This window comes from Pleuronectes platessa, chromosome 19, assembly GCF_947347685.1.
Source record: "Pleuronectes platessa chromosome 19, fPlePla1.1, whole genome shotgun sequence".
NCBI classification, from domain to species: Eukaryota; Metazoa; Chordata; class Actinopteri; order Pleuronectiformes; family Pleuronectidae; genus Pleuronectes; species Pleuronectes platessa.
In genome coordinates, this window is record NC_070644.1 from 18,215,648 (window position 1) to 18,236,944 (window position 21,297).

The 21,297-nt window shown below is 45.1% G+C and overlaps 1 protein-coding gene across 1 annotated transcript in view; it reads left to right on the forward strand.

Annotated features, from left to right (window-relative positions):
• igsf9a (immunoglobulin superfamily, member 9a) overlaps positions 1-20,780 on the forward strand; it is a 43,593-nt gene extending 22,813 nt beyond the window's left edge. The window contains 15 exon segments of the mRNA XM_053411787.1: positions 4,325-4,436; positions 4,438-4,471; positions 5,372-5,514; positions 6,898-7,038; positions 7,484-7,617; positions 10,152-10,285; positions 10,834-10,945; positions 12,707-12,903; positions 14,128-14,345; positions 14,752-14,836; positions 15,531-15,701; positions 16,095-16,131; positions 16,447-18,726; positions 19,268-19,341; positions 20,529-20,780. Of these exon segments, the coding sequence (XP_053267762.1) occupies positions 4,325-4,436; positions 4,438-4,471; positions 5,372-5,514; positions 6,898-7,038; positions 7,484-7,617; positions 10,152-10,285; positions 10,834-10,945; positions 12,707-12,903; positions 14,128-14,345; positions 14,752-14,836; positions 15,531-15,701; positions 16,095-16,131; positions 16,447-18,726; positions 19,268-19,341; positions 20,529-20,692 (4,036 nt within the window). The 3' untranslated portion in view covers positions 20,693-20,780.
• The last annotated feature ends 517 nt before the right edge of the window (positions 20,781-21,297 follow it).

Genomic DNA, 21,297 nt, shown 5'->3' on the forward strand with positions numbered 1-21,297 from the left:
CAACCCATGCTGCCGCCATAAATTATAATTAATTCAGTTTAGGTTCAGACAAATGTAATTTTTGTGTAATCCTGCTAATTTACAGATAAACAAATGAAACAAAGTAGGTTATATTTTCATGCCTGTATCATCTCGATGAAATAAATCTGGTAAATTAAGATGACTGATATTAATGAGTGTGTGCAATTTGGTTCAGATCCAAATAAAACTCAGCATCTCGTGGATTTAAATGTGGTTTCATGGAGGATAAAGGCTTTTGTCTGCTTCTGTACCGTAACAATAAACGGCTCAAAACCTGTAACTACCACGGGTGTGTAGCTGTGATCATGTGGAGTCACTTGGGGAATTCACAGTTTATATATATACTGTATTCAAATGAATGTCACACCAAGCTTTTTAAACCGCTGGGCCTTGGCAGAGGTAAACGCTCCACTGAGTGCCACTCAAGTTGATTTATGGTATAAATAGTTTTCTTTCTTTTTGGCTGCACACATTACTCTGAAAGGCCAGAGCTGCTGTGATGCTGGAGGATTCTAGTGCAGGAGGTGCAGGAGGTGCAGGAGGTGCAGGAGGTGCAGGAGGTGCAGGAGGTGCAGGAGGAGTCCGGAGCTCCCGCCCACAGTGCCGAGTCAGGCAGGTTTGGTTTATAGTCGACTCTAAATTGCCCTTAGGTGTGAATGCGAGCGTGGTGGGTTGTTTGTCTCTATATGTCAGACCTACGATAGTCTGGCAACCCGCCCGGGGGTGTGTAACTCCGCCTCTCGCCCGGCCTCAGCTGGGATTGGCTCCAGCAACCCCTGCGACCCCCCTGAGAATAAGTGGTGTGGCTAATGGGTAATGGAAGTAATCAGGCCTGAGCGTGATGAGAGGAAGCTTTATTTCTCCGGGAGAGTGAGAGCTGTGCATCGGCAAATATTCCTGAGATGATAAAAGGTGGATTTCTTTCTTTTCTTGCAGCCTGTGATGTGAAATTCAATCAGAATAAATAAGAAAACGTACAGACCAAGGTTCGTAGCTCGGGGGGTTGACATTTTGTCAGGAGAGCGCGGTTCTTCTCTTTGGATGTTTGCAATTCTTTCTGTTGAGTTACGGAACCACGAGAACAGACCTAGGATCATATGAACATGTTTATTTCCCCAGTGGAAACAGTGGAGGCTGAGTGACTGCTGCTGAAGTAGGAGCTGGTTTATATGGATAAAATATGCTCATGTTATGTGTTATTATATATTACGGTGTTGACATCAAATATCAACATAATACTTTCTTTGAACATCAGCACAATGTGTAAATAAGAGTGAAATAGAGTTCATGTCCACACCAACTGTCTCCTTATGAAACCAGGATTAAATTCACTAGATCTAGATTTTTTATTTGTATCTGCAGCACACACGTATAAATATCCGACCCCTACGACATGTCTGTATTGTTTTATGAATATCAATGAAGTATTATTTCGGAATATCTAAAGAAAATGGTAAAAAAATGACCCATCTGGCAATATGAAAGCAAATGAAAAAAGAAATCCTGGATCTGCCCCCTGATCCGGATCCACCATGAAACTTAATGGGTTCTCCCCTGAACTATACCTCACCCTTATTATTAAGCTCTGTGGAAATCCATCCTGTAGTTTTTGCATAATCGGAAACTCAAATCTTTATATATTGGCCAAAACATGTCCAATCCAGTTACATCTCAGAGTAACAGCACCAGCTTAACACCTTGTTTCTTCCTGACCTCCAGTGGAAGCACTTCCCTCGTTGCTGCAGCGATGTGGAAGTGAACCCAGAGGGAGGTTTCCATTCTGCTAATTACACTTCCTCCCTTCCTCGCATCCCCCCCGGTTCATGACCCTGAAATTGATCGTGGTCCGTCACCGTCAGGGTTGGTTCCAATCCCTTAAATGTGTCTCAGAGGAGTGTGTGGGGGGGGGGCTCTCAGAGGAGCAGCTGTAACCTGCATGACAGCATCACTCCAGTCTGAACCTGCTCATCGATCGGTCTGATGATCTGAAGGGACAAACAGTTTAACTTTAATATTAATCACATTTCATAAAGGATCATCCAGGGGTTTGCCTTAGAGACGGCGTTCACAAAATACTGACGAAATAAACGCAGAGTACAGAGAAGTGTATATATATATATATATATATATATATATATGTATAGGTATTATGTATCTAACATTGAGTTTTTCAGTACATTAACTTTATAGTTCAGTCTCGGCACTCTTATCATCTACTGGGATGCAAATGGTGGAAAAAGCTAGTGACCTACTGGTGAACAAATGGAACCGTGGAGTCTGACTGTTGGACTTAAATTGATCAAACTGACAAACACCTGATTTCAAACGAATGCTTGTGTTAGCCCACATCTGCTAAATGTGTAAATAATCGCTTGTTTCACATGTTAGACGGAATAACTTGAATAATAATAGTTTTTTTTTACTTGAACATAAACCGACTTATTAAAGAGTCTGTGCCAAAGAGACCAATAAAAGAACAATATGAAGGAAAAGGCTTCAGTCGTTTTGATTCAGAAGAAAAGAATGAAATTGGCCTGAGACTGTGAAGCGGTGAATGAGCGTCTCGGCTCCAGGGAGGAGATCCCAGCCAGCGGGGGGAAACGCTTGGTGATTTCCCGGCTACCAGAAAATCGAAGGTTCTTAACAAACAAACAAACATCAGCTGGGACGGGGGTCAGTTGTGCAGATGGAGCGTTTAATTTGCTTCACTTCTGTCACACGGACGATTATTCATGACGGTGACACCCACAGGTTAATGCTCAGCCCGATGGTGACGAGGAAAGAAAGAGGCTTCTTGGAGCTGATGGATAAAGCTGTTGGGATTATTCTGATTATCTAGGATCTATAATCTCTTTTGTACGTCCTGAGGTAAAAACTAAAGTGCAGGTGTATTAACCGGATACAGTAATGTCAGAATCTGGAAATTCTACCCAGTGTGTTCGACGCTAATTGTCACCACTGCTGTATTTGTTTATATCTGATGGAATTTTCTGATTTCCCATGAGCCCTCTGTGTCTCGGTCCTTCCCGTGCCCCCTCATTTAAAAAGAATCCTGGATTCGTCCCTGCTGAGCTGCACTTTGGAAATGTCAGACCTGGCTTTCTGTTTAGTTTTTCTTCAGTCACGCCCTCAACTATCCTGCACTTCGTTTTTTAGATTGAATGAAGCCTCCGTTTTTTCATTATGGATTTTATCCACCTGAGCCTGAGGTGTGGACTCGATTCATACCTTAAAGACTGTGATGTAAACTAAATCCTTTACTGACTAACCTTTACTTTTATAAAATCCCTGTGATTAGTGTTCGGTGCCACAATTAGTTCCTTAATCATTTAATTAACTGCTGATGAATGGCTAATTGATTTTTATATTGTTTAAGTTGTGTTTCAATCACAAAAGCCCAAACATCACCTGCTTCTCAAATGTATGAGAATCAGCTTTATTTAAATGACTGTAAATTACACATATTTGGTTTTTAGCCTGTTGGTCAACCTGTATTTGTTCTGTCTGCTGTTTGTTGCTGAGCAGGTAGTGAACACTGGGTTTGTTATCACTTGTTTCCTGAACATTTCCATCTGCTGCTGCTGCTGCCGCAGATGGAAACGGGGATTTTTGATGAGAGCGCTCTCACCGAAACAGTAAATGTGCCATAAAACCACACGAGTGAGCTCTAACAGGCTCTGTAGAGCTGTGGAGTCGGTGATGATTCTCCACGAGTTTGTCTCTGTGAGCGAAACCCCCTCACATTACTCACCGGAGTCATCGCTAACACACAAAATATTGGTAAATGGAGCTTGGAGGACAGCGGCCCTCGTTCACACAGGTTCCTGCTGGTGCGGCTGCGATGGGGGGGGGGGGGGAGATGAGGTGATGGGAGGTGATCCAGGTTGTTTACCGTCTGATCCACATGGTAATTAGCTCAAATGTGTGACTGCCAGTCTTCCCACAATCGGCGATCATCACCAGTATGAGCAGCGTGTGATGTGCTCCGGTTCTCTCTCTCTCTCTCTCTCTCTCTCTCTCTCGCTCTGCTTCTCTGTAAATGTAAGAATGTATAAAATGAGTGGGCCCTTGTCTTCCCACTCCAACCGAATTGAAATGAAATTTTCCTAATCCTCCATCTGCACTCTGGTGAATAACTCACGGCAGGAAAGAAAAAAAAGGAAAAAGCATCACTCCCACACTGTTGATTCTCTGAGTCCCTGTTTGACTCAGGAGCTGAATTACCTCTCGCTGATATTCTGAAGCTGCTGCTTTTGTTCTTTTTTCCGCGCGATCAAGAATTCCCGTGTGTTTCCACCGACAGGTCGTTGAAAACGCGAGTGAAGATCATGGTGGACGGAACCCTGCTCATCTCCAGGCTCGTCCCCGAGGATTCTGGGAACTACACCTGCATGCCGAGCAACGGCCTGCTGACCCCCCCCCACGGCCTCCGCCAACCTCACCGTGATGCGTACGTTCACTCTTTGGTTGATGTCGTGTGTGTGAGGCCTCGAGAGACGTCAAGTATCTCAGCTTTCTTTTATATTTTCTCTGTTCTTCTGGTTTTATATATTATCTTATTTTTCTCAGAATTTCAACACAGTTAATAAAAAGCTATTTTGTCTCAAGTACAAGTTTAATTTAATAATTTTGAATAAATTATGAAACAAGTGATTATTTATAAACATATACATTACTAACAAATATTATACAAATTAACCATTTAAATGTAAGTTGCATTAAATCACATTTCCCTCTCGTTGGACTATGAGCTGAAAAAGTTGGTTGAAACCTTCACGTGTGTTTTACCTCTCAACATATTTACAGATGCAGATTTTGATAATTTTTCTCTCAACATGCTGGTTTCATATTAAGTCACATTTTGAAAACTTGGCTGTAGTTTCCCTCGATATTCCAAACTCCTCTTAAAAGTCCTTAAAAAACAACTTCTAAGCATGACGTTATCAAGTTCAGCAGAGATTAGTCCTGTGTGCTCACATAATTAACTGAAGTCTGTGATTGTTTGAGTTTAACTCATAATAAACTAAATAATAAGCCTGTTTACTTGTTTACAGATGTAAACCATCCTTTAGTGGAACCAGAAAAACAGAAATAACTGGATATTTGCCGAAAATCTGGAAAAGTTGGCAATGTAGACTTTTCCTTTGAATATTTTTGTCTTTTGTGTAAACCTGTGAAACCCCTGAGACACTTTCAGTCGGCTGCGGTAAATAAAATGAGCCAAACTCAGGCACGCAGGGAGGAGATCTGCTCTAAGAATGAATTTAGAAGTCACAGCTCAGGAGCAGTGCGGCAGGTTTGTAGTGTATTTGTTTCAAAGTAGGTGATTTTCCTCCTTTCCTCCACTCAGACCCGGCCCTGGCTCTTCCAATGCCCGAGGAGACGTACCTTCCCACCGGTATGGATGGCGTGGTCACCTGCCCGGCGGCGGCTCAGCCTCCGCTGCTCCGCGTGGATTGGACAAAGGATGGAGAACCGCTGGATCTGTCCTTGGTAATAAAAATGACGAATCTCCACACGGAGGCACGGTCACAACAACACTCTAACTCATATTCCTGTGGCACCGCTCTGTATTGGTTCTCCCTGTATAGGCAGCAAACATCACAGGGAAGCCTCGGTCTACATCAGCTTTCTTTGAGTGCCACCGCTGCTGACAAGAGGAATATAGAGCCGCCGCCATTAGCAGCTCTTCACGCAAATGTTTTCCTACTCAGCTCAACCGTGGAACAACTGTCTCTCCTTTGGACATTTCCTGTGAAATGTCTTTTCAGGTTTTCAATTTCAAAGTCATTCAATCAAGTGTATCCTAATGGACGGGGACGATCTCTTCAACCCTAAAAGCTTTTGAAGGAATCCCAGAGGAACTGCTTACTGCCCACTTTCATTCTCCTTCTTTTTATTTTTTTATATCTTTCACTTCAATCAACCCCCCCCCCTCATTAGAGGAGTGGATGGAGGAGCCATTAAGGATGAGGAGCAGAGGGCGTCACATCCAGGCCTTTTTTTTAACTCCTCGTGATTTCACATTAGAAATTAATATGCACTTCTTTTTATTCCAAAGAGCTTTTAAAAACCATTTCCTTTGTTTTTAGTTCCAATCCACAGTCCACAAGCTCCTCCCCCCGCCTCACATGCTGCTTGGACCCCCCCCCCCCCTCCTCGCCGACACTTTGGTCTGAGCGATGGACATGATGGTGGATGAGAAGCACCACAGGAAATGTGATAGATTCCTGTAGAGCGGGACACGGGCGTCCGAATGTTATTCTGCCAATTATTCCAATTCCACCCTGGATGTCACAAGCGCTGATAGCCACAGTCATGCTTCTGTTCTCACAGCCTCATTCTGGGGGAAGGATAATAGCAAGTTTTGACTTCATTAAACCGACTGGGAGGTTGTTGTTGTTTTATTTTTGCTCAATCGAAGCACAAGACCTTAGCTGAAACTTAATTGGGAAAAAGGGATTAAGAAATGGACCTGCTATTAATGCAAATGCTTTCAAAATTTCTAATCAAGAGAACAGAACAGGATCTCACTTCATCTCTTCGGATACCATCTTGCAGAAAGCAGTGACGGCTTGAACGAATAATTTTCAGATTTTCTAAAAGAAGTTTGGAAATAATCTGCCCAGTGGGGAATCCAGTACTTAACCACTGCAGGACTGAGGCAGGCAGATATCAGAAACATTATTTCTGTAAATCCTTCAAACACAGCTGTGGCTTTGGAGTTGTTGCAGCCCCCCCTTGCCTTTTAGCTCTTTAAGCTTTCCCGCATACTTCTAACTAAGTTTTTTAAAGCTATGCATCGTTTAAAGGGACTCTGCCGGTTCCTTCCATCTCCAAGTGGAGTTAATGGGTGTTGTGCTTCTTTTCTTCCAGTATCCAGGTTGGACCTTGACGCCGCTGGGCTCCTTGTTCATGGCCACAGTCAATGACGACGCGGCCGGCGTGTACACGTGCACTCCGACCAACAGCTACGGCAGCATGGGTTCATCTGGGCCGACCAATGTGATTCTGCAGGTGAGTGAGCACCCGGGGTCACCGGGGTCAGTCAGTGGAGCGATGCTGCACAGTACATAACATCATTTGAAATGCATATCAGAACCCACCGGTGAATCTGTCCTTCCAGCTCCAGTCAAACAGTCAGTCCACTCACCGCTGTGCTTTTTAATTAACCACAACGGCATCTGTCACAGCGCATTAACAAACTTCACAAAAACGACATTTTATTGACCTTTTCGCTCCGACGTGTGAGCCCCCCCCCCCCCACCCGGCCCTAATGGAAGTCAACTTCTACTCACGACAATGGCAGCACTGTTTGGGAGTTAATTGTGCGGCTAATCCTCTTGTTATTAAGATAATCTTGGCCAACGCGACAGTAATCCAGTCTTAAAAATTCCATTGTTGGCTTTTCTGCAATCTCCTTGATTCAGCTAAATTGTTTTTTTTGGGGGGCCAATCTCAGGACCCTCCATCATTCAGCGTGGCTCCGGAGAAGCAGTACCGACAGGAGGCCGGCCGGACCCTGCTCGTCCCCTGTCAGGGAAACCAGGACCCAACAACCAGAGTGACCTGGAGCAAGGTAAACAGCCCGGTGAAGTTTATTCACCAGGACTTTTATTGCGATGTTTCTACAGGGAAAAAAATACCCATAGTTATGTAAGTTAAAGACTTTTCAACTTTGCAGAACTTTTACTTACACAAAACCTATTAAACACACAAGAGGAAAGACACACTGAAAAACTGTCACAAAACACTTTTGAATAGTAGCGAGAATACAACATATATAAGAGTAAAGTGCTGAATTAGATAAATATATGACCATAAAAGAAAATATAGGAGCCTGCAGAGTTTTGCACAAAGGGCAAACATAGCCAGTGAGTGACAGTTCAGCAGCAGAGCCAGGATGATAGTCACTATAATTCCAGTATTGCTGGGAGGCATTGAAGAGTCTTTATTGCCTGAGGGACAAAAGACTCCCTCGGTCTGTAGAGACAGCGACTGACTGAACTCCTCTGCTTTGTGAAGCTGCATTGTCCACGATAGGCAGAATGCACTTTAGCCTGCAGGAGGAGATGCCTGTGGAATTGTGCAATTACCAAAACACATGGTCTTGAGTGGACATAGACATAATGGATGATTATTCCAACTGCTTCAAGCGGGCCTGCAGGACCTTCGAAGTGGAATACATTTCAAGTTCCAATCTCGTGATGGCTGCACTTAGCTGTTAGCTGTTGGATGCTAGTCGGCAGTGTCATGCAGGGGTTGTGTGTCATTTTGAAAAAGCTGTGTTTAGATTTCCAAAAGGAAGCGTGGTCCAGGTCTAATTTATTCATGTATTCATCACAACAAGCTGAGTCTGGAGCGCTCGCCCATCACATCTGAGGAATATAATCAAATCACTCCCATCATTATGCACCTCCCCTGTGCTCTGTTTCAATCAGAAATACATTACGTTGCTGAAGTGAAAGAGCCTGTAGCCGCGGCTTCACTGGGACTTTAGAGAACCAGTTCACACCCACCGGAGGAAAAAGAACCTTGTGTTTGTGGCCGCTGTGCAGGACCATGCGACAACACCGGGGACAGTGATGGGACAACACTGGGTAAACGGTGTGAAAACAATGTGACAACACTCAGGACAAAGCTGTGACAGTGATTTGAGAAAACACTGTGTCAGCACTGTCACAAACTCGGTGACAACACAGAGATAACAGTCAGGCAAACGGTCAGAGGAAGCTCCAACAACAAAGACAGAAGAGCAAACTCACGACCACAGAGCTCAGTGGAGTCTGAATACTGCTGTGGACTCTATCTGGGTGAAGCTCATCAAAACCTGCTCTTGTTAAAGACTATTGTTTCTCTGGTTAACCCCTTGTGGACGAATGTGGCGAATTTGCCTCAAACCCCATTCCGGTCTTAATGCCGCCGAGGTGACGAATGTGCCTGGTGGTGCAAATACTACACATACCAAGGAAGGTATTGGAAGCACTCTGCCGCCATCTAGTGGTCGGAGTGGAAAATACATACTAGCCCCTTGAGACTGTGCAGCCAAGTTATTTTGAGGTATTAAGCTGTATTTGAAATACTGTGATGATGGAACAGCAATGATTGTACAGAAACATATGTTGTTATTCAATTTCAAGCAAAACCAGCATGAATCTACTTACAAGAGACTGGAATTTTTTTTTAATTAAGGTTATGCCCCATTATGCCTAATGTCGCTAATTTGCCTCATACGTAAATGTATATCTATTGTATATGCTATATTGAAATTAACAATCTCCAATTAATTTAGCATCTGTATGACAGGCCCAAAACACAAATGTTTTAAAAAATATATAAATGGAAATTAATTCAGGTATTAAGGGGGTAAATATCTGAATATTGTTTCTCTGGTTAATATCAGAATATTGTCGTCCATGCATCGATGCCTGGTTCGTTCAGAGGTGAAAAACACACTGATTTTCAGCCTGTGTGCGTTTTACTCTTCTATGCCTGTGTGCGTGTGGATTGATGTGTTCCAAACATCTTGGTTTACATTTTGGAGCCGGGTGTTAACACGCTAGAACGGACACACGTGTGTCTCTCGCCTCGCTGCTCTTCTAGGGTTTCGGCATCTCGCCTATTTTTCACATGTGAATAGACTGAAAAGAGACATGTTCACAGGCATATTGAATTGGTGTCTACAGTAATACATAAAAACTGACACCTTTCACAATAGACTCTGTTTCTAGGGTGAAGGAAATAGAAAGGTCCCTCTCTGTTTCTTTGCTGCTCTGAATGACGGTAAACAGAAATCACGTGACTGCTTCGTGGTGACAACTTCTCATTCTTCACCGATAAAGGATAATTGTTATTATTGATGGCCGTTATCGTAGATGAAGTCAGAGTATAATGATAGAGCTGACAGTAACAGACCCAATGGCAGACATGTGTGGGCTGGTTTATCTCCTGGGAAGATTTAATTGGTAGCTGGAGCTATTCTCAGTTGATCGATGACACGTGCACAGTTAATAGAGCTTGTTCAATTATATCGTGATTTTGAAAATGTCATTATTTTCCTCACACCTTGTACACACTTTGTGTATTTTAACTGACTTGTTTGTGTTTTCGTAGGTGGACCTGACTCGCAGCATCGCTTACGCAATCGAGCCCAACGGTTCCCTCCTGTTGCAGCCCCTCACCAAGGACCACCAGGGGGCGTGGGAGTGCAGTGTCACTAACCGAGTGGCCTCGGTGAAGACCAGCACACAGGTCTTTGTCCTCGGTGAGTGCAAACCAGAGGATTTCCCATCTGCAGGGTTCCTACAGTCATGAAAAACCCGGAAAAGTCATGGAATTTTGTTATACTCATATTTTCATGTCGCTCATTTATGCTGAGTTTTAATAACTCATATGCTTTTAAAGAAATACGCTCAAAATATAAGCAGGCATACTTGGGTTTGTGTTATTTAAGGTGTACTGTATGCCTTTGAATTCTCATTGTTAGTTTAAATACTACATTTTGTCACTTTTAAATGGAAAATCCATTGGTCAAGAGTGTATGAACCCTTTATCTGACATAATTCAAAATTCAAAAGTCAGTCTGCTTCTCCTCGAGCCTTCCCACATATTTTATTTATGTATTTCTCCATGTTGCTTTCTATGAACCCTCCTATTACACCCGGCACAGGTCGGATGCCTGTCTCCTCCGCTCCGCCTCCGACGGATAAATGTGGCACATCCAGAGATGGCCTCTAAACTCTAGTGGTATCAGGTAGTTTGAAGTGCTGGCTGATTTCCATCAACTCTCTCTCTCCGCTTGCTCCATTACAGGCACCAGTCCCCATCCGGCTGCCTCTCTGTCCGTCTCTCCCGGGGTGAGGCAGGCCAACGTGTCCTGGGAGGCCGGCTTTGATGGAGGATCGGCGCAGACATTTGCAGTTTGGTGAGTGAAGCCTCCCACTTTCTTCTCATGCTGTAGCCATGGCAGCCTTCGACAACGCTGGTATTGCACTATTGATCTCTGGAATGAGGAATTCATTTATCTGTTATCACTTCTTGGCAGCTACAGTAAAAAAAAATGGGAAAAAAACCACTCTGCTGCAGAGCATAGCTTTGTAATGCAGTGGCCATGCTGGCTGCAATGGGAGTTTACCGACTGCACAGAACACAAGACGTTGGTTTCTTGTAAATCAAGGCTTTTTTTTTACATTGGCTTAGCAAAAACAAGAAGAGAGTGTTTTAGATGTGCATGTGCTAAATTAAAAAAGAGAACGATTGGATAAAAGGGAAGTCCAGCTGCAGCCGGTTGGATAAAAAAGAACCAGAACCATATTGTAAGGACTGTTTTCTCCAATAAATAAAAAAAAATCATCATCGTAACACACTTATAATGAACGGACATTATGTACCCAGGTAAAATGTTTCCCTAATCTTATAAAAAACATATATAGATTATTGTGTTTTCCTTTGAGTATCCAGAAAAGTTCTCCTGATGCTCGTGTTAATCACATTGTAACCTGCGAGCGAACATCAGATGAATATGAGATGAGCTATCTTAATCCCTGAGAGGGAAGTGGGTCATCGCCGCAGCTTCAAGCGGCATAGAAATAAATAGAAATTACATTAAAAAGAGTAAAAATAGATCAGTGTAAACAAGCTTCTGAAGTGTCTGACAGCCCGACGTGTCATGGCCACAGATCAGGAGGTAGAGGCACTGTTTTATGAGAAATCAGCCAATCAACACTTTGGTTTTTTCTTTGCCTTATAGTGTAAGAAGTTTAACACGGGGTAGAGGGAATGTTTTCCCGTGGGCACGTCAACCGCAGCTGTCTCGGAGTTTTCTCATGAAGGATAATAATGATAGCGGGCAGGTTTTACAGTTGTGAAAGCTCAAAGGACATACTTGAAGTAGAAAGGTAACAAGTAGAGTGCATACCTCCCCCGAAGGCCCTGCAGTCTCCTTGTGAAACCACATTAAAGTTCACTGGATCAGGATTTTAATTTGGTTCTGCAACAAACTGCTCTTAAAATATCAGTCCCCTTAACATGCAGGATTGTTTTATTTATTATTTTTTTATCTGGATCCATGAATTGAATGAAATTATGTATTTCTGAAAATAAGATTTCTGGTTCTGTACCAGCCTACTACAAAATGTCATGGTAATCTGTCCGGTAGCTTTTGTGTAATCCTGCCAAACAGACAACTTAAACTAATAAAGGCAGATGAAACTATTGCCTTCTTGGCAGAGTTTATTATGCTTCATTTACATGAACCTGTTATTATAAAGGAGAAGATGTCAAAACTATGTCAATGTGAGTAATTTTCTATCCATTTCTATTTGATCATAAAAGAAAATATCACAGCGTGTTTCTTTGAAAACCAAGAAAAGCTTTCTTTGATATTAATGTATGAAGAAGAGCTCTGTGTAAATAGATCTGAGGCATGTCAGCTATGGTAAGAACCTAAACATCTGAGATATATACATTTCTGTAATTATATATAAATAATGAGAGAGCAGGCTGTCTCTGCAGCAGCAGGGATATGTCAGAGCTGTCTTCGCCACAAATTCGGAGTCGATGATGAACATGAATGATTAATGAAACCTACTTTTCTGTCATGTTTCATAAAACCAGACTCCCAGAGTTCCCCGCCACTTTTTTGTTCTCACTTCTTATCTCTCGGTCTCTCTCCCGCTCTCGGCAGGGTGAAGAAGATTTCAGCGAGCGGTGATAACGGTGATGAGAAGCAGGCGTGGTTCTCCGTGCCCGTGGCCCCGTCCTCCGGCGCCAGGCTGCAGGTGACTGGCCTGTCTCCCGCCACCGATTACCAGTTCAGCATCCTGTCCCAGAACAAACTGGGAACGGGGCCCTTCAGCGAGTTCGCCACCGCACGGACTTTAGGTTGGTAACGTTCCCACTTTCATCTCAAAGGTCTCGGACCAAAGACTGTGTTTCTCCTGAGGCTTTTTTATTGGTAATGAACAAAGTAAGAAACATTAAGCTCGCAGGCTTTTCACATTTTGGTTGTCTCCCCCTTTTCAGCTCAATGACAGATGTTGCCAGGAGCAGATTATATGAGCTGTGGTTAATGACATTTATTTCCATGAGTAACTTGCCCAAAGGCCGAAATTAAACTTGGCTGTTGTCTATTAAACATGCGAGCTAAAAGCCACAGTTTGTTCCCGACCACAGAAGAAGGAGCCGCTCCTTAACACTTCTGGACGATCCCAGTTCAGCCTCTGGGACCAAGCTTTACTTTACGCTCCCTTCCTCTCTTGGCCACATGTAAACTCCTCCAACTCAAACCTCCGGCTGCACGGACGTCCATGTTTGTCCGTCAGTCGAAACGAATTCTGGAACAAATTCACAAAGAAGTCGGGTGCAGGCGTTTGTGTCCCCTCTCAGGAAGAGTAGACACAACTTTGATCCATCAAGCGGCATCTGCTAAAGGTCAGGGTGTTAGCATTGTCAGAGCATGTTAGCATTTGCCTCTAACCACCTCTGTGCCTAAGTGCAAACCTCGCAGAGCTGCTAGCGCGGCTGTTGACTCCATTTATGCTCCCTGTTAAAGTTCATCTCCTTTCTGGATCTTATCTAGAGTCGATTTTCACCTGATTACATTCACACCTGGGTCTCCAGTGTCCACGTGGAGATGTGTTCGTCCTGTGCAACTCAAATTACATCTTCCTTTTGTTCGCACGGGTCTAAAATCATCGACTGTAGAAATGCATGGATGACATAGCTCCCAAAAAGTGAAGCCAAAACATCTTGATCGCCTCCCTAGTGGCTGTCTGCAGTACTGGTCATAAATCCCACCACCATCAGTCCCGGATGCATAAATTCTTCAAGCTTAAAGTAGTTTGTGATTAAAACGTTGCAGAAGGAAACTTATGAAATACAGTAAAAGCTACTACACAACATGTTGTTCTTTATCGAACAGTGAACTGCTAATTGCAGGTTTGTTGGACTCGAACCTCGACCCCAGTCCTTCCCCCTCACACCCTCAAGGTTGAACATCTGTGACAGTAGCAATTTCCAAAGCTGTGGTTAAAATGTTCCGCCCTGATCAGCTGATTGGATCTTTTCTCTCCCCCCCCCCCCCCCCCCCCCCTCTCCATGTGACAGATCCTCCACAGAGGAGAAGCAAACTAAAGCCTCCCGTGTCGCTGTCAGCTGATCAGGGGCCAGCAGGTGTCGTTCTGCAGTGGGCCCTTCCTGAAGAGCAGCGCCCCCCCATCACAGGCTTTGTTCTCCAGTTCCGCTCCCAGCAAGAGGACTGGTTTAATCTGGTGGAGGACATCGCTGCCAACAGTAGCGAGATAGTGGTTCCGGGTCTGCCCAAGGTAACAAGCCCCCCCCCCCCCCCCCCCCCCCCCCCCCCCTCCGCTTCCTCTGAGACTAATCAGTCCACGGTACCTGTTGAATGCCTTAGAGATTTGTATCTAGGCTATACCTCCGTGTAGAGTCTCAGTCTCATGCACTGGATGTGGCAGTTATCACTTTTCCTGTTGTCTCTCAATCTGCGTGTGCTGCCGTTTCTGCTTTCCACTCCTTTCATCCTCCCTGTTTTCTCTCCTATATAGGCCTACTTGAATTCAAATGAACTTCATTAGCATTGCAGGCACAGTCCCGTGTTGACAAAGTGTGGTTTCATCCTCTGTCCTCCCCACTGTGTGTGTGTGTGTGTGACTGTGTGTGTGTGTGTGTCTGTGTGTGTGTGTGTGTGTGTGTGTGGATGCTGGGCCTCAGGATGGTGTGTACGAGCTGCGGCTGCTATCTCGTCGCGGGGAGTTGCTGAGCGAGCCCAGTCCATCAGTCAATGTCTCCACCATGGGTAGGTGTTCCACAGCAACCTTGCCCCCTTACGTATTCCCCGCCCCACCCTCTGTCCCCCCCCCCCCCCCCCCCCCCCCCTCTCATTCTCCTTCTCTAAACTCCTTTTCTCTCCTCCTCTATTTCTTCCCGTCCCACTGTTCCCAGTGTTGGATCAAAATTAGAGCAGGGCCCCAGGGAACGCCGTCCATTAGGCGGCGGGATGATAGAAATAGCTCCACTAATAACTTTTCAAAAGGGCTAGTGATGGAATTGATACTCGTCTGTTTCTGATTCTATAGAGAATGTGACTGGAATGTGAATGAGACGCGGCACAGAGTCGTCAAACAGACGGATCCCAGGCGGTTTATGATCAGATAACTGTACAACTAGATGAACAAAGTATTGTTTCTCTCGAATGTAAAGTAATGTTGTATAAAATATATCTTTTTTAGATTTAGAATTTATAGATTAACTAGTGCAGTGTCTGTTCTAAACACTTCTGGATTTGAAATGACTGCAGAATTAAAAAAATGCATGTTCACAATGTATTCTTGTGATTGCTCTAAAGTTTGTTTCAACGGTGGAAACAAACTTTTCCTTTCACTAAATTGTTTCTAGTTTTTTATGGTCATAGCTGACTCTACACTCTCACTCAGCTCACTGCTTGTGTTCCTTTTCCCCTGAATTACATCACTGATGAAATGATGTCACAGCGATGGAGATCTACCCCAGCACATCCCCGCTCCTGGAGTTCGTCCCGGAGCCATTACTGGCCGGCGTGCTGGGCGGGGTCGGCTTCATGTGCTTGGCACTGGTCTTGCTGCTGGGGGCCGCCTGTGTCATCAGCCACAGGAGGAACCAGCGTCGCAGAAAGAAGAAGGATGGTAAAGTGCCCCCCCCCCCCCCTACTGAGACTTAGCAGACACTCACTTTGATGAACTGCATCATGAATATCATCATTTATTCAATAAAATATTGAAGGCACTTTCAATCCATTACATAAATCATACCCCTCTGCATGGATCTGGTGCTCCTCTTGTCTCCTGCTCGTCCATTCCCTTGTAAAAGTTATTGATGTCATTTACATTACTTGCTAATTAGGGTAATTTCTCATTAGTGGCTGATAAATGTAAGTGTAATTAACTTTTTGGACAAGCCCGGGTGCCTCGGGCCCTTTAATGGGCTCCTATTGGGGTTGATTATGTTTTTACTTCTTGGTCAGTGTGGTTGTATCCTAATGGGTCCGATACCATCTTGCTCCTCTCCCTCCCTTTCAGATTCCCCTCCAGCCATCTATAAACGCTCCCCATCCATGTAAGTACCCCTCCATCATTTCATGATAAAACCTCCCGTTGACCTTTCCCTCTGCTTTTCACACAAAACTCAAAAATGGTGGAAATGCCAGCGACTCGCTTGTTTCCTCCTTCACATCTTCCTCTTCTTCCTCATTTCCATGTATTGCTGGCAGAGCATGGTCTCGCTCAGTCTCCACGTCTCCGGCCCCCTCCTTCACTCTCACTCAAATCTTATTTTCTCCGCTTGTGTTTCTCTTCCTCTCACACCTCCGATTTTTCTTTACAATTTTCTTCCTACACCCCCACTCCCTCCCCCTCTCCCTTTCTCTCACAGAAAGACTCCAGGCACCGGTAGTCCAGACAGTGTGTTGAAGAAAAGCCTTCTTCCAGCCAGCAGCCTCTATCCCACCACTTCCTCCTCCACCACCACCGCCACCTTCTCCTCCTCCTCCTCCTCGCAGACAGACTGTTTCTCCTCCGGCGCTGAGAATCCTAATCGGCGGAAGCATCTCCTGTCGTACCCCAGCAGGGGCCGTCTCACCAGGACAACTTCCTCCCCGATTTCTCCCCCGATTGAGTTGATCTCCAGGGGTCCAGACGGGCGCTTCACACCTTATGACCCTGACACATTAAGTGTTCACAGCAGGAAAAGTTTAAGGTATCACCAGGGCAGCAGAGTCCGAAGGTCTGTGTCGCTGCACTCCGGAGGGGAAGACAGGAAAGAACGACCTTTTGTGCTTTCCGTTGATCTCCCTCCTCTCAAACCAGCGGAGGCCACCTCCCCAAGCCAAGTCTGTGGCATGGTCCGGCATCTGCCCCACCCTAATGCTTACATCTGGAATCAGAAGGCAAGCTACGATGGCTTTCCCGACATGAGCAGCCTGTGCTCCAACACCAGTTTGGCCACGATTCCTCGCCAAGGCCGAGGAGTAACTCCCACGTTCCCTGTGCTCCCACATATCCGATCCGGCCTGGGTCAGCCGTCCACAACAGCCAGCGCCCTGGTGCTGCAGATGGAGCACGAGCGGGAGCGAGGGAACCTGAGTCGCTGCCTGAAACTGGCTCAGGAGAGGGAGGAGCTGGAGAGGGAGCTGCAGAGCTACACGCTAGACAGAGGCTCGATGAGGGAGATGAAGAGGGAGCAGACGGACTGGGAGAGAGGAGAGGCTGGCGATGAGGAGTTTGTCTGGGAGTATAAGAGCAGCACGTTGCCACAAAGATACCCTCAGGGAGGCAGGAAGAGCTGTGGTTTATCCGTTAGCCCTTTATCTTTATCCTCTGCCCACCGGGAAGCCCGTCCACTTGCCTCTCCTCCACTCGGCGCATCTTCACCTGCGATTGCCTCTTGTTTTAAGTCTGGCAACCACCAATTCACGCCATCATTCACCAGTCAGACCCCACTCCAGTGTGCGGAGGCAGGCAGTTTTTCCAGAGACACATTAACTCTCCCACATCTCCCCGCAAAGCGCCAGAGACATGAAAGAGCAGAGGCAGCACCACGGGGCTCTGATCATTCACCACAATCCACAGTCTTAGAAATGCAAACAAATGATTCACGCTCTGAGGCACAGAGACAGAACAGCCTCAGTCACTGCAGCCTCTCAATGTCGTCTTTCTATAGAAATGAATATACAGAAAGCTCGTATTTGCCTATCGATGCAGTTTCTGTAAAAGCAGAGGCCTCGTTCCTCAGGCCCGCAGCTGGTGATGCATGTGCTGAGATGAGCGTGGATGAGCCAGAGCTGGAGGTATGTGTACCGCGGCCGATGCTGCACCACAGAATCGCCTCTCATGTGCAACACGGCCGATCGCTGACTCACAGAGGCCGGTATGAAGACGCGAGGAGGAGCACAAGCTTCAACTGCCGCACTCCTGCCTCTGTGGACCCGATTCGAACTTCTCCACAACGTCCAGAAGCACAACTCTGTAGATCTGGGACCAGTGGCTCCAAAGTCTGGGACTCTAAGGGGCGAAGTCGTAGCCTGGACTCAAGGAGACGGAAAGATCCAAATTTCCCAACCCCTGATGTGTGGATAGAGTCACTAAGCCAAGAGAACTGTTCTGTTGCATCCTCGTGTCATGAAGACACGCTTTTCTGGGAACCACAGAGCTCTCCTACCAAAAAGTCTCCTGTAAATTCTCCTTCTGCTACCCAAGATGCCTCCTGTTCACCTCCTGCCGTCCACACTTTATCCTCGGGCAGCAGTCCAGAGAACTTTATTCCAAATCCTGACGTGCCTCGCCACTACGAGCCAAGACCAGAGGACTCCGTCTTTCCAAATTCTGCCACATGGCCAATCGCTTACCACCAGGAGGCCGTGGACGATGCAGAGGGTTACTCAGACACCACGAGGGAAGCTCCTAGATGCTTACCTCCCAACAACAATGGCCAGGAGGCACTGGATGTGGAGGCAGGAGGCTACGAGGGAGGGTTGGAGTCCGGGAGCAACTACAGCAGCTACGCCAGCAGCGGCCGAGGCAGCATGGAGCCGGCTAACGGACGCCTGTCGCTGTGCCACCTGTCCCCAACACTCACCAGCTCACCTGAGACTGTGGAGGAGAGCCAGTTTAACACAGAGGACAAGCACAGTCACCAAATGGAACACGGCCAAAGGTATTAAGGTCGTAATGAATATGATAAATTATGTTTCATAGTGGAAAATGTGGGGGGGCTCGCATTTGTGGCACGGCAGGATTTTGTGTGGTCGATATGTGTATTAGACTTTCAAGGTGAAGCTAATATACAGTGCCCAAAATACTATTACAGAAGGAAATAAAGAAAGATTTGAATTATCTTCCACGTAGTCAAAGTTAAATTTAGCAGAATTCCAAGACAAAGATACTTTTTTACACATTTGCACTTAACTGTATTGAAATGCATGAGTTTCCTATTCAGTTAGCACACCAGGCTTTGACTTCAGGTCAAAAACAATCAAATAAGCATTTAAATGATCTGAAATTGATTCAACAAACATCCATTACTTGCACAAGGAGTATCCGACAACACACAGTTGTACGTCTCTGCTGGACGAGATGTTTTGTTTACTTGGAGTCCTCGGCCATTTGCAGATGTTACTGAGTGATCATGTGAAATGCTGTCAACATCCTATCTGGGTTTACTCGTGGTTTAATGTGATGCTCTGTGACCTCTCCAGGAGAAAGGCCTCCGTTGATGAGAATTATGAGTGGGATGCGGATGATGTCTTCCCAGAGCCTGGAGACGGGGACGGTGAGGATTCTTCTTCTCTTATCAATATATGATTTTTTTTTCTTTCATTTTGGTAGAAACAGTTGAAAAAAACATAAATATATAAATGTGTCTGTATAGAAATGTAAATCGAGGTAAAATGATGCAGAGTTTAAACCGAAGGATTTCTTATTCAAATTCTTTAACGTTGATCCAAATGGTTTTTATTAAGTTAACTGGACAAATCCAAGCTCTCTATTGGATGAGGAAACAGGATGTAGGGATGAAACACCATCGTCATTATTTTCATGTTTAGCTAGAATCATACCAGATCTTGCTTTTCACTACTTAAGGTTAATTTAAACTCAAATTTAGATACGTATTTGGATATTTATGGAACCTTCTTTGTACGAGTCCTCTGTAATCTTACTGATACAAACATATCGGACAAAACTGACGCCATGTTTGTCATCAGAGACGTTAGATTCATGCGCTGCCCTCTAGTGGATGCATTGCTTAACAGCCATATCAACTTAAAGGACTCATTTGTGGACAGGGACGGTTGCATTCTTTCAAACAGACATTTCTCTTTTCATAAGTAGACGCAGCACATGTAAATCTGATCTGACGCCCTTATCAACAGACAACATCATTTTCTGTGCCTCATAAAGCCAATTATAAAACTGTGTGTGGCTACAGGCCTAAACCAACTTAATAATGTGGATGCAGTCTTTTCATGTATGCACTCTGAAGGGTGAGGAGGCGTCCTCTCTCTACCTCTGGCATGTGGCAGCACAGCGAGGTCCCAGTTCAAACCCTGAACACCAATTATAAGTGTTCCTGACTGAAAATAGATGAATATGCTTAATTTAGGTGAACTGGTTCCTGGGCTGTCGGAAAACTTTCTGACTCAAATGTATAAAATAAAACAAATTATTTCACATTTTGCTTTTTCATAAAAGACTTTAATCCAGGGGTGGCAGAGGTAGAGCGGTGTGCGTGGTAGAGGGCAACGCCATTTCTGCAATTACTGTTCTTCACTCTCTGGCTCCCGTTGAATTAACCAACACGTTAACCTGCAAAGCTGCATTTCCACTCCGAAGCTAATAGTTAATATCCAAACCTGAACCTGTGAGAGAAGCTTTGGTGCACAGACGTTTAATAAAATAACAACTGCAGTCAAATGGAAAAAGTCAAAGATAATTTCAAAAGTTTCTTTCCACCCACAGGCCTGCTTCTCCCAATGATTCTGCTGAAGCCTCCTCCGTGCCGTGGCCTTCCCAGCATGCCGTGCTCTGCGAGGGCTGTGAAAAAATACACTCAGCTGTCTTTGCACCCAGGGCATCAAAGCAGCTGCTCTGCTGAGCCAGAACCAGACACTGTGCTGTTCTGACAGTGGCAGCCTTCGGCTCATCTCACTGGTGTGTCCTTTCACTCAGCGACTCGCATCGAGAGGCGACAAAAACTGCATGTGGCAGAAAGTGAGCTTTTGTCTGTCCTCCAAGGGAGGAAAAAGCTGAATGTTTTTTTTTTTTTTGAGGGGGTGGTCTTCTGCTTTGTCTCCTTATCAAGCTTCACTCCTCAATCATCTTGTACATGTACAGGTCTGAGTTGGAGCTTCAACTCTTCAGAGACAGTTTGCCCAACTGCCTGTATCAAAGCGTTTGTGTGAGCTGATGGATTCCCTCTGTTCTCCGGTGAAGTCTGATGTGCATTCATCATCCGGGGGATGAATCTGCACAAGCACAAGGGGACAAAACGGCCTCAGGCATCATCAAGTCGCTGATTTAAGCTGTGGATGATTTAGACGTCAGAGATGATTAATCACCTCTGAGTCTAACAAAAGAGGTGTTTATGAAATGCCAATAACTAAGGAAGACAAATATCACATAGAAAAGGTTATTCTGCTGCACTGTCCCTCAAACTTTTTGCTTGTTTGACCTTAAAATACTTTAAAATCTTTTGAATCCGAACATCCGGGTGTTTTCTCTTCAGGCA